The 13579-nt window shown below is 38.3% G+C and overlaps 1 protein-coding gene across 1 annotated transcript in view; it reads left to right on the top strand.

Moving 5' to 3' along the window:
• LOC145984974 (von Willebrand factor A domain-containing protein 8-like) overlaps positions 1–13579 on the top strand; it is a 443428-nt gene that overhangs the window by 349362 nt on the left and 80487 nt on the right. The window contains exon 20 of the mRNA XM_083118428.1: positions 10427–10541. Within this exon, the coding sequence (XP_082974554.1) occupies positions 10427–10541 (115 nt within the window). The remainder of the gene's footprint in view (positions 1–10426; positions 10542–13579) is intronic.

Genomic DNA, 13579 nt, shown 5'->3' with positions numbered 1-13579 from the left:
AATAAGAACAATAATTTTATAATTAGGCCTGACCGATTTTTTTAGGAGGGAGGTAAACTGACCTCCTTGGGATGTCCTGTTTTTGGGTCAAATATTATGGTCACCCTAGTCATGTGCCAAACATAGTTTAGGGATATATAGATAGATAGATTTATTAGCATTCATTCAACTTTTACATAAGTTTGGAATTGTCACATCGTACATGTACAAATAGAATACATCTATAAAACTACAGCCATAATATATAGTATAAAATACAAGAGATAAAATAAAATAAATGCATACTCAATGTTATTTACTTGAGACAAATTGGCTAAAATTTTGTTTCTATAGTCAGTGTTTGCTTCATTTGCTATGATATTATATATATACACATATATTCAGTATCAAATAGTCACCTATATTCACATCTAGATAAATGGAATCAAACTGCAATCAAAATTACAAAGAAAAATAAAATATAAATACGTATGATAGGGCATGCAGTTTCATTGTATATTATTATTGTTGTTCCTGCCACTTGCGGTATCGATGTACTCTTGTACTGTGTAAGAATAATGCTCCCTTAGGAATCTATACAGATGCAACTTGTATACTGGCAATGAATGTATGTCTTTGAATGTATTTGGTTGGTTAAATATGCGTATCCCATTATATGTTACCCCTTTTTGGTAGAATGTGGTATTGTGCAATTCCATATTAGTGCGGATCGAAAGCAAGAAAAATGGCAGAATATTTCACTTCCGGCGGAGAACGTGCCCTTTCGGGGGCAGATACTACATTAATTCCTGAACCTAAAATGCCCAGACCCCAAGTTTTTAAGCCCTCGTTTGTCTGTAATGGCATCTTCAAAATGGCAGCCATGACCAAGATTCTATTCCTGTTCATTGCAGTTATTTATCATTCATGACATCTTATTTCCACCAAATTTGCAGTTTATAACTGTTTTATGATAATAAGAAATTAAAAAGACCCATTTTATCAAATATTATTAGATATGGTGGCCAATATGGCCCCGAAAAGTCTAAAAATAACCCTTTCAGCTATGTGATCATGTTTGAGATCAAACCTTGTGTTTTGGAGGTTCCAGAACTCAATGGTGGCATCAAAAGTAGTGTCAGACTAAGCCCACGGAATAATATTAGTTCAATTTTTTATAATCTGTATATGTACAGGGTGTTTCAAAAGTCTGACACCAAAGGACAAACTGTGTTATTAGCGCAGATGGCGAAAAATGGAAAGAGGGGAAAGTTGTTGGAAATATGAGGTTTTAAATATAATGTGCTTTAATTTTCAACGTAGCTTACACCGTTGAGACTGTATGCTGGTAGGAGCCTCAATGAGATCTGACATTGTCTTGTTGCCACATGCTTCTTCCTTAAAGGGAGCATTTACGTTATCGCAACACCGTAATGTACTCGGTAAATTGAGAATGATGGCGCAAAATTAAAGGCAAAGTAAGAAGTGCATGTGTGTGTGTATAGAAACACAGACACACACGCACACATACAAACAAGCACACAACTACAAAACCTGTAATTGTGGCTAACGTTTTCTGAAATAGAGGTTGTTCATTAGGGTATAGTGATATGAACAAAGGACAAAATTTCGAAACGAAAAGGGTCTTAATTTTTTTCCTTCTAATCAGGGTAGATCACCACTAAAATATATTTGCGCTCGGGCATCTTCTGTTGGCACATACCGGAAATGCCAACAATAAAATGACGATTAAGAGGGTAAGGGTTCACGCAGACATCGCCTTTGGTGCCCTAGGTTCGCCGTATCGAGTAAGTTGTGTGTCTTAATGAAAGACACCGTTCATTGAAAGGAAGGAAGCGTGGACCAAAACCAGCAGAAGAAAAATATTAAAAGATGTAATGATTTGTGTGTTACGGGTTGTTATCTTCCGTCATCACACTGCTTCTCCTTCAGATGCCTCTGGCAGACAGTAAAAAAAGCCAGTGGCATGCATGGACGGCATCAATATCCATATCCAATCTTTAGTCCCATTTTGGCGAATGGCGATAATCTGGACAACTGGGCACCTTAACCTCTTGTGGTACAAACATCATTTCTGTACCTACTTTGTCCAGAATTTGGATGGCACCACATCAAGTCGATGACTTTCTGGCAATTGATTGCATAATCTGTCTGGTTATTGATAGCACTGAAGTGAAGTTTGTGGATTTACTTTTGTGTTATATTTTGTGCAGGTATCTCAGAATCATGACACTGGAAAATATATAGAAGAGCCGATGTCCAGACCTCCCTGATGGCATTCTGGTAACGTCATCAGCTTGTAATTATGAAATCCCAGTTTTTGGTGCATGGTGGAGGCACATAGTGGTTCACATCTAAGTTAAACTGCATGCCATAGCTGTGCATAAAACTGACTTTAAAATAAAATAAAATGTCGATGTCCATTCTTGGGCAATTCATCACCATTAACAAGCTCTCATCTTCCGAGGGAAGCAGAAGTGATGAGGCGTTACCTTCAGCACAGACAAGATGTAGTCGTCAGAGGGCGAGAACCGCCATTTACTGACATGACAGAGGTTGTTCTAGAAGATAACAAGAAATTGTGTGCGAGAATATCCATTTCCACAGTCAGCAATGGAACAATCTGCCAGCTTCCGAAGAAAATGCATGGCAAACTGAGAGAAGTTTGGGGAAGTTAAGCTATGAGAATTGGAGCTCCAGAGGATGAAACAGTTTCGGAAGAAAGTGGAGTAATTTTAAACGGCTACAGAGAGGAAGAGGACTATACTAAGTGCCAGTGTGCCATGAAAATTCTGAAAACAGAGTGTGATTTCTTACAAGATTTGAGATCCAAGAGACTGCTACACATGAACAAATGCTAAGAACTTTCAGATGAACTTCATGGCACTGCAAGGCATCGTGAGAGAGAGACAAAGGACTCAAAAGTACCTGTCAACAGGGTACTCATATATATCAACTGCAAGTACCTCCTTAGGACATCCAAGAAGTCACTGCCAGTTCAAACGATGAAGGCGTAGATGATCCAGACTACGTTCCCTCTACGCGAAGAAGACAAAATAAAAACATAATTGTTGCTTCGGCAAGGGAGATCCCAATTACTGTATCAGCAAAATAACCACAGTAACCGTCATGACAGCAACCCTATAGAACCACCGGACAGTGACGGTGGAGGATGCCTCGAAGGTAGTTCAGAGAAGCAAGGTGTGAAGACAAGGGAAGACAGCGTAACCAGCAGAGGTTAAGGTATCTTTCTATCGCCAAAATGGGACTAAAGATTGGATGTGGATATCGACGCCGTCCATGCGTGCCACTGGCTCTTGGGCTGTGCGCCAGAGGCATCTGGAGGAGAAGCAGCGTGATGACGGAAGATAGCAACCCCTAACACACGAATCATTACATCTTTTAATATTTTTCTTCTGCTGGTTTTGGTCCACGCTTCCTTCCTTTCAATGAACGGTACCAGATGTCTTTCATTAAGACACACAACTTACTCGATACGGCGAACCTAGGGCACCAAAGGCGATGTCTGCGTGAACCCTTACCCTCTTAATCGTCATTTTATTGTTGGCATTTCCGGTATGTGCCAACAGAAGATGCCCGAGCGCAAATATATTTTAGTGGTGATCTACCCTGATTAGAAGGAAAAAAATTAAGACCCTTTTCGTTTCGAAATTTTGTCCTTTGTTCATATCACTATACCCTAATGAACAACCTCTATTTCAGAAAACGTTAGCCACAATTACAGGTTTTGTAGTTGTGTGCTTGTTTGTATGTGTGCGTGTGTGTCTGTGTTTCTATACACACACACATGCACTTCTTACTTTGCCTTTAATTTTGCGCCATCATTCTCAATTTACTGAGTACATTACGGTGTTGCGATAACGTAAATGCTCCCTTTAAGGAAGAAGCATGTGGCAACAAGACAATGTCAGATCTCATTGAGGCTCCTACCAGCGTACAGTCTCAACGGTGTAAGCTACGTTGAAAATTAAAGCACATTATATTTAAAACCTCATATTTCCAACAACTTTCCCCTCTTTCCAATTTTCGCCATCTGCACTAATAACACAGTTTGTCCTTTGGTGTCAGATTTTTGAAACACCCTGTACATATACAGATTATAAAAAATTGAACTAATATTATTCCGTGGGCTTAGTCTGACACTACTTTTGATGCCACCATTGAGTTCTGGAACCTCCAAAACACAAGGTTTGATCTCAAACATGATCACATAGCTGAAAGGGTTATTTTTAGACTTTTCGGGGCCATATTGGCCACCATATCTAATAATATTTGATAAAATGGGTCTTTTTAATTTCTTATTATCATAAAACAGTTATAAACTGCAAATTTGGTGGAAATAAGATGTCATGAATGATAAATAACTGCAATGAACAGGAATAGAATCTTGGTCATGACCGCCATTTTGAAGATGCCATTACAGACAAACGAGGGCTTAAAAACTTGGGGTCTGGGGCATTTTAGGTTCGGGAATTAATGTAGTACCCCCCCCCCCCCCAAAGGGCATGTTCTCCGCCAGAAGTGAAATATTTTCCAGTGTTCCAACCCCACTATATCTAAGTTATTGTTTCCCCTTGTATTGTAGGTGTGGTGGTCCTTATTTGCAGTGTATGTATTTTGACAAATTTTTATGACTGTTAGGGTTTCATATAGGTATATACATAGAACATGGCCGTATTTAAGGGGGGGTTCTTAGGGTTCAAACCCCCCCCCCCGAAACGTCTGACATGTTAGATTTATACAGGTTGAGAATTCAAAGTCGAAAACTTATTCACAGCTCTACCTAGGTACAAAAATGCAACAGGAAGACAATGTGGAGAGAAATCCGCCTTGGGACAATTTAGTCAGAATTTTCAAACAGTTGGAATTCCTGAAACTTGAGGAAAACAGGTTCTATTTATGTCCACAACCCACCCGCGACCCTTAAACTTTCACTTGACCTTTCTCATTTCAGTGTTGTTTCTGGTTGGGACTCAAAATTTCCCCTTTTAACTTTTAAATTCCCTGGGCTGTTAGATAAGGTGTTTAACCCCCCTCCCCTTTCATTTCTATAATTATAATATTCAAATATCGTCTTTAAGTTTAAGATAGATATACAAAAGAAAAAGTTTAATGTTTTCATTTCCCAGTTTATTGCATATTTTTATACGTTTTTTCCGTCTTTCCTATTTATCCCCCCCCCCTGCAAAATCCCTTGTTTGAACAATTTCCCTACTGGGAATATTACTGCACCATGCGCGAGATGCGTCTGCATCACGACAAATGAATGGATCGCTTAAGGTTGAATTTAGATTTGACTGTCAAACAAACATGACTCTTATAGTCCAGTCGTTGTCCTAGCCAATAGCCTCCAGTCTCAAATTTGTCATTGCTGGATGGAAGTATCTTTGTCCTTTTAGATCGCGTCCTTGTGGTGTGATATGAGTGTGTTTCTTGTGCCGGAGTTTTAGTGCTTTGCGAACCCAAAAATGAAACGCGGTGCAGATGGGAGAAGCGGACAACTCTCGATTGAGATGTTTTTCAAGAAAAAACCTAAAAGTGAAAACGGATGTAACAGTGGTGACACCTCTAATGATGACTTCGCCGCGAAATCAATGGATGACAAGCAAAATGATATTATCACAAATGCATCAGCCGATTTGTTGGTAACTAAAAGTGATAGTTCTTTCTGTGAAAATGATATTGGTCTTTACCTTAATGTAGCAAATCTCAACAATCTGAAAAAAGAACAACTTTTGAAGAATCCGTGGGTTCCTTCTTCAACATATGCTTTCCCACGCAGAACTGCACGAAATCTAAGATTTCAGCTAACGTGGTTGGAAAAGTTTCCGTGGCTAGCCTATTCCAGTAAACTGGAAGGCGCATTGTGCAAAGTGTGCGTACTGTTTTCTCGAGGGGAGGAAGGGGGTAAAGGAGGGCATCAACATTTAGTAGCTCTTGTTACCAAAGAGCACTGCAATTTAAAAAATGCTTTGGAAGATTTTGCAAACCATGCGAATACGTCATACCATAAACGGTGTTTAGAGCTAGCCGAGAATTTCATAAAAGTGACTGAAGGGAAAAGTAATAAGATAGTGGACCAATTGTGCAGCGAGCGAGCTAAACAAGGAGCTGAAAATCGCAAGAAACTGCGCTCCATTATAGAAACAATTATTCTCTGCGGTCGTCAAGAAATTGCCCTTCGCGGAACGGATGACTTTGGAAACGTGATGAAGTCTGAGGAGGCTGAAACAAACGACGGTAATTTCCGTGCCTTACTACGGTTCCGTGTAAGTGCAGGTGACGTTGTGCTTCAGAAACATTTGGAATCGGGTGCGCTCAATTCAAAGTACACAAGCCCTACCATTCAGAACGAGTTAATTACGATTTGTGGTGACATAATTAAGAAAGAGATAGTGGAGAAAGTGAATGCTGCCGAGTGTTTCTCTGTGATGGCAGACGAAACTACAGACATTTCTCGAATTGAACAGGTATCTGTGTGTGTGCATTATGTAGATGTGAAGGAAGGTAAAATTCGCGAAGACTTTCTTGAATTTGTTCCAGCAGTCGACCTTACAGGCAAGGGCTTGGCCACGCTGCTTTCTGCAACCTTAAAAAGAAATAACATAAACTGTCATTTCTTGGTTGGACAGGGATATGACGGAGCATCAGCCATGAGCGGTTACCTGCATGGTGTTAATGAATATATTAGGAAGGACCACCCCATGGCTCTTTACGTCCATTGTAGTGCTCATTCCTTGAACCTTGCTTTGGCAAATTCGTGTACTCTATCGTCCATACGCAATTGCCTAGGAAGCATTCAGTCTGTTGCAAATTTCTTCCGTTCGTCTGCTCAAAGAAACGAAGTTCTGAAAACGGCAATAAAAGAAAACCTACCAGAATGTCAACATGCAACTCTGTTAGGTCTTTGTGAAACAAGATGGGTCCATAAGCACGAGAGTGTTATCAGATTTAAAGAGTTGTACCCAGCTGTAGTGAATGCACTGGAGTTGCTAGAATCGTCTGCAAACAAAGAGACTGCTCAAAAGGCATGCCAATTGTTAAGTGCCATTGAAGGAGCTAAATTCGTTGTCCCCCTCCTGATTTTAGAAAACATATTTTCTTACACCCTAACTTTATGTAGACAACTCCAGGCTGTAAATGCAGACTTAGCAGAAGCTTGCAACCATGTGGACCATGTTATCAATACTTTAAATGCCATGCGCGAAAATGTAGAAGAAGAATTCAAGAAGATTTTCGCCTATGCCACTTACATGGTTACTGAAAACGGTGGCCATATGGATTTTCCCAGGATCGTGAAAAGACAAGCCCATCGAGACAATATCCCGTCTATGACCTGTGAGGAGTATTATAAGTTGAATGTTTTTCTTCCATTTCTAAACCATATTATAACACAGCTTAGTGACAGATTCCAACGCCACAGGACACTGATCTCTTCTTTGCAAAATGTTATTCCAAGTAAATGTGTTACAGCCAATAGTGAAGACCTGAAGGAATGTGTAGACTTTTATAAAAATTGCCTTCCTGAGCCCAGTATTGCCCACGCTGAATTTGCGGTGTGGAAATCAAAATGGGAGAAGCACAACACACCACCCAAGTCTGCTGTAGAAGGATTTGTGCAGTGCAATTCTTCATTATTTCCGAACATAAGTAAACTTCTACAGATACTGGCTACATTGCCAGTTTCAACTTCTTCACCGGAAAGAACATTTTCATCACTCAGACGACTGAAGACTTACCTTCGAAATTCCACCAGTGAAAATCGACTCAACGGTCTGGCATTGATGTCTGTTCATCGCAACATGAAGATAAACCCTGAGGATGTGCTCGACCAGTTTTCAAAGCGTTCTCGGCGTTTTGTATTGTAGCTTCCATTTTGGTGAGTTGTTTCCCTTTATTATTATTATTATTATTATTATTATTATTATTATTATTATTATTATTATCATCATCATCATCACCATTATCATCACCACGATGATCATTATTGTAGGAGAAAAGTTTGAATTTGAATTTTGTATGTGTCACATTTTAAATATTATTGCTGCCACATATTCTTCATTTCTTTATTCACTAATTCTTTTCGTTGTTGCGAGAACATCATTGAAGCATTAAGTAGACGTTTTCTGTATTTTCAAAAAAAAATACTGCATATAAGTTTCTATTTTAGTTATTTTATGTCGATTTTCTACATTGTGGGTTAACCGCGACGATGTGGATGTACCTACCCATGCTTGACCAGAGTTCGAACCTGGAACCCTCTAACTTCGTACTTTACTCTTACTATTCCCGCAGGGCAGCTAGTGTAGTATTTACATTTAACCATTTTTTCGTGCCATGAAACATATAGTGTTTAGTGACTGCATGTAATACTATTAACTATATGATCAATTATGGTTGAACCCCCCCCGAAATATTTTTCTGTCTACGGCCATGACATAGAACTGGCAATATCTGCAGTTCTTGAAATAATGGTTTGCATGGTGCATCTGTTGGGGCATTTGTCAGAATTCCAACAACTCTTTTTGTAATGTGAATAATGTAATGTTCATGTTTCCCCAGAAAATTATGCAGTACCGTAATAAAGAATGAATGATGCCATAGTATAGTGTTTTTGCTGCTTTTAGATTTACTACATTTCTTACAGTTAGCAAAAAAAAAAAAAAAACTTGTTTGCTGTAGCTTGAATGTGTAGATCCCACTTTAAATTTTCAGCTAGTTGTAGGCCAAGAAACTTGATGTTAGATACATATTCTATGCTCTGATTTTGGAAGTTAATTTCTGGTGTTTCACTGCTACAGCTGTTGATTTGAAATCTAATTGTATTTATTTTTTAGTGTTTACCATGAGACCATTTTTTTTCTATTCACTCTGAGATGTGGGTGATAGTATTCTTTATGTTGTGTTTTAACAGTTCTGTGTTTGTTCCTGCTATAAGAACAGTTGTATCGTCAGCAAAGAGAGTTGCATTTGCATCTTTACAATTTTATGGAAGGTCATTGGTGTAAATTTAAAAAGGTAATGGTCCTAAAATGGATCCTTGAGGTACACCGTATGTAATACATTGTTTTTATGACCTGTAGTTGTCCTTGTTTTAAGCCTCGTCGATGTGAGTTATTTCTACTATTTGATTTCTGTCCATTAGATATGATTTAAACCATTTTTTTTCTGATCCCATACCCATACTGGTCCATTTTATTTACCAAGATTTTGTCGTTGACAGTGTCAAATGCTTTTGTCAGATCAAGAAATAGCCAGCCCTACACATTGTTCTTTTTTATCCAAATTTTATCTAATTGTTTCTGTAAATTTGTGTATAGCAGATTGTGTAGATTTTCCTTTGCAAAAGCAATGTTGCTCTTCTGAAATGATGAAAAATTTGTTAAAAAATTTTATTTATCTGTTGTACATAACCTTTTTAAGTATTTTTGAGATGACCGGAAGAAAAGAAATTGGTCTGTAGTTACTCATTTAATTTTTTTTTACTCTTTTTTGTGCAGAGGTTTTACTGTGGCAGTATTTAGCTGTTCTGGAGACTTAGATTAACTACATGACATATTGGGCCAGATAGGTGTGCAGCACATTTTTTTTTAATTACAATGCCGGGTATCACTTTGCCCATAATGATTTCATGGGTAAAGAAAAAAAAAGTTATATTTTTGTGGCATTATATTCTTGATTAGCAACACTAGCAGTCCAGAATTTTGTCAATAGATGCAGGCTGCATGTATCCAAGTACTTACTGTACGACAGTACAAAAATTTGGAAATCACAATTGTGCCCTTAAAGTACTGTAGTGTCATTTTTTTACACCTGGCAACACTGATTTACTTAGATTGCTGTGCAAGCAGTTCTTTCAATACCAGTACACCTGTAATGCAATGTGGGGAGTAAAACAGGGTAGCCAGGTGTTAGTTTCACAAGTTTCATTTCAGAGCAAAATTATGAAATCATCAAAATTTGTAGTTTGTTGTGTGATGTGTTTTTGAGCATTATCTTGTGTCACATTCACTGCTAATGAAAATTCCACACTCAAATGAGAAAACAAAGTTTTCCAATGTTTTGCTCATTTCCCATCTTTCTTACCAGGAAAAAGGAAAGTTCTTGAATTTTTCATTTTTCCTGACAGAGCAAAATATCAGAAGACTTAGTTTTTCAATTATTGACTCATCTCTAAACTTCTATTAACAGTGTAGGCAAATTGATAATTTACTTGTTACTATATTAATTTGCAAGTGAAAAAACACATGGACTCAAACTTGACCAGTATTGATAAAATATGATTGTATCCATGTATTACTTTATCTAATAGAACTATGTTATACTATATTTTTGTTTGCTTCTATTGCCTACACAATGCTCCTCTCCGTGTTGTAAAAAAAATATATATAAAATTTTATTGCAGATTTCCTCTACCAGGTGTTCAGATGGTAGGCAGGTGGCAAGTGATACATCAGTCAAATTTCCACGATAAAAAACCTCTGAAAATTGCTGTGGAAGAGAGATATTTTAAAATGAAGGTATGTTTTTTTTATCAATTTCACTTTTTCCAATGTCATTTGGTTTTTCCCAACAATTAACTTTAAATTGTGTTTTATGTTTTAATTTGACAGCTTCAGAGAAAGTGCTTGTTTAACACAACAAACCCTGACACGTTTTATTTGTAAATCATCTGATTCACAAAATTATTTTTTGTTCAGTGTTTATTCCAAAAGTTGATCTAAATCAAATCTTAAGGCCAGCCAAGGGGATTTTTATAGGGTGATATTGACAATGGTCCATATTCCACCTCCACTGTTTTTTAACGCTCAGAACTTTCACAATTTAAATTTTCTCGAAAGTATGAAAAATGGGCACTTTTCATTGTATTTGTTCCAATGTTGTGTGATGAAAGAAGATTCCATTGATAAAGTGCAGCTATTTTAATATTCTTATATCATATTTAACTAAATCTCCATGGTGGAACAGCCTCTTGAATGCCAAGGCTTGCCAAGTGACTTTTTGTTGGATAACGCATGGCCACACATCGAGTCCCATCAGCTCCCAAATTGTCCTTATGATGCTGGGTCAGTTATTTTTTTCTTTGAGCTCCCACTGTGAATCTGACTTGTGACTGTTCGGACCAAATGTTAGAGTAGTGACCATTTGACTTCACTGGAGTCCATATCACATGTAAACCTTTTTATAAAAGTTGTACAGAGGCTAATAAATCGATCAATCGATATTTGAGGAAAACTGTGGTAAGCTGCAATTAACATACATCAGTATTCTGAACTACTTTAATTTGTAAAGTGTGTAAGTATTTATTCAAAAGGCTATTGGCCCAGTTCTAGTAATAATGACAAGTACCACTGTCAAGAAAACTACTCTGGTTGAAACATAGTTATGTCTTATGTCAGTGTCAACATTATTATGTATGAATAATACAGGATCGGCAGAAATATTGAGAGATGCAAATTTGCAAAATCTATATTACACTTCAGCATAACAATGAAAATGCTTACATGACTGTAATGTACATACAAAAGCATTTCATGTGAGGCCTATGTCTTGAAAATAATCTCACTCAGGTATGCACCATTCTCCCTCAAACATTGCACGTCGAAATACAGCTGTCTTAGCCTTGTGCAGCATCTCCAGTAGAATATGCTGTATTGCAGGGCGAATTGACTCCTTGAAGTCATCCAACATATCAGGTCAGGTCATGTAGACCTTTTGCTTCAACAACCCCCACAAAAAGATATCACAGACAGATAAGTCCGGCGAACATGAGGGCCATGTGACATTTCCCTGGCATGACATGATCCTTCCTGGAAATATCCCACGAAGAACCATCATCGATGTCCCTGGTGTGTGCACTGTGGCACCATCTTGCTGGAGCCATACGGCACCTATGAAGACCGAGCCTACACAGTTCTGGCTGTAGAAAGTCTGTCAGCATGGTCTCATATTGATGAGACAGTTATGGTATGTCTATTATTGTCTTAAAAAAAGTATGGTATGGCCCAAGAATTCCAAACCAACTGACGCCACACCATACTGTAACTTTCAGGCTGTGGATAGATGATTCATGCAGCAATTGTGGGTTTTCAACTGCCCAGTATCTGTAATTGTGTCTATTGACAGATCCGTTAAGGTGAAAATGTGCCTCATCGGACACAATTATGCTCTTAACTTAGTCAGGTTGATCCCGAATCAAGTCCAACATTTTCCAAAAAATCGTGTTCTGTCAGTGTAGTCAGGGACGTAGCTCATGTACCATTTGAATTTTGTATGGGTGAAAATGTAACTCCCAAGTGTAAAATCCATGACACACTTTTGTCAGACATGCCTAGCCACACTGCATACCGATGAACTGAATGCTTGAACTATGCAGCAAAGCTTCCCTGATCTTCTTTACAACTTCCCGAGTACTCACGGTACTTGGACGTCCTGGGCTCTTCTTGCTTGTGGCTGCTGCAGTCATTCTGAAGTTTCTTACCCAATTCAGAGTTGGCTGTCATGCCGGCACTTTCCCATTTCTCCCAATGTTGAACAGGCACCTAAATTTACTTTGTGTTATAGTGGCAGAATCGTCATTTTTTAAAGTAACATTCCAGTGCGAATGCACGATGCTCAATCGACCAACGCTCCAGCGATACTGGAGGCTATGCACTGCTACACATAATGACACATGAATTTGTGCTCCATCTGTCTGGAGATTCTGGTAGCATGATTTTTAAATCGTCTCAATATTTCTGCTGCACCCTGTAAAAAAAAAGTGACTTTTCAACCTACTTTTTTGTTACTTGTGGCACATATTTGGTTTTTGAATGTAATATATCAACTCTTTCCTGTAGTCTTTATCAGGTTACATCACAAGATGATGTCTGGTGTTAAATGTTCTATTATTATTATTATTATTATTGAACTTGGGGAGATTTCTCCATACACCATATACAGGCTATGGGACTTCACCAGCATGGATTGTAGGGAATATCCCTGGGACTATAGTGAGACCACCAGCAAGAAAGCCTGCACTAAACCGTGTGTCCTGTGCATCATACAGTGCATGTAATGGAGGGGTAGAGTAGCAAGCATCCCTGTGATCCAAGCTGAATGGATGGAGGGGAAGATATGTGTGGTCCCTTTATAGTATCATCATGCTTCCACTGTAGTGAGCTGCACCAGAAGCACTTCCCATCATGCTTCATCCATGGATGTGCAGTAACCTCAGCACTTGGGGTAAAAATCGATGCTGGGTAGACAGTTATTTCAAAATGTCTACATATACATATAAGCACAAATGGAGATTATTAAATTTATCACCCCTGTAATTAGTGCTGTAAAGTATTGCACACCTTTCTCTCCTCCATACCAGTGCATAGATTGCAATGTTGTTTACTTGCAGAAAAAAAATTAGCCAATTCATGGTATTGGCTTAATTTCATTTATCCTTAACTAACTAACTCTCTAGCCTTCTTAAACCCGAAGGTTCATGGCTGCAGCAACACAGACCTTCCATCTGTCCCTATCTTGAGCAAGATCTATATACTCTTTTCCATCCCTACCGATTTCC

This window comes from Lepisma saccharinum, chromosome 3 (assembly GCF_977018435.1).
Source record: "Lepisma saccharinum chromosome 3, izLepSacc3.1, whole genome shotgun sequence".
In the NCBI taxonomy this organism is placed as follows: Eukaryota; Metazoa; Arthropoda; class Insecta; order Zygentoma; family Lepismatidae; genus Lepisma; species Lepisma saccharinum.
Note: the sequence above shows the minus strand (reverse complement) of the source record. Positions and strands in the feature narration are given on the sequence as shown.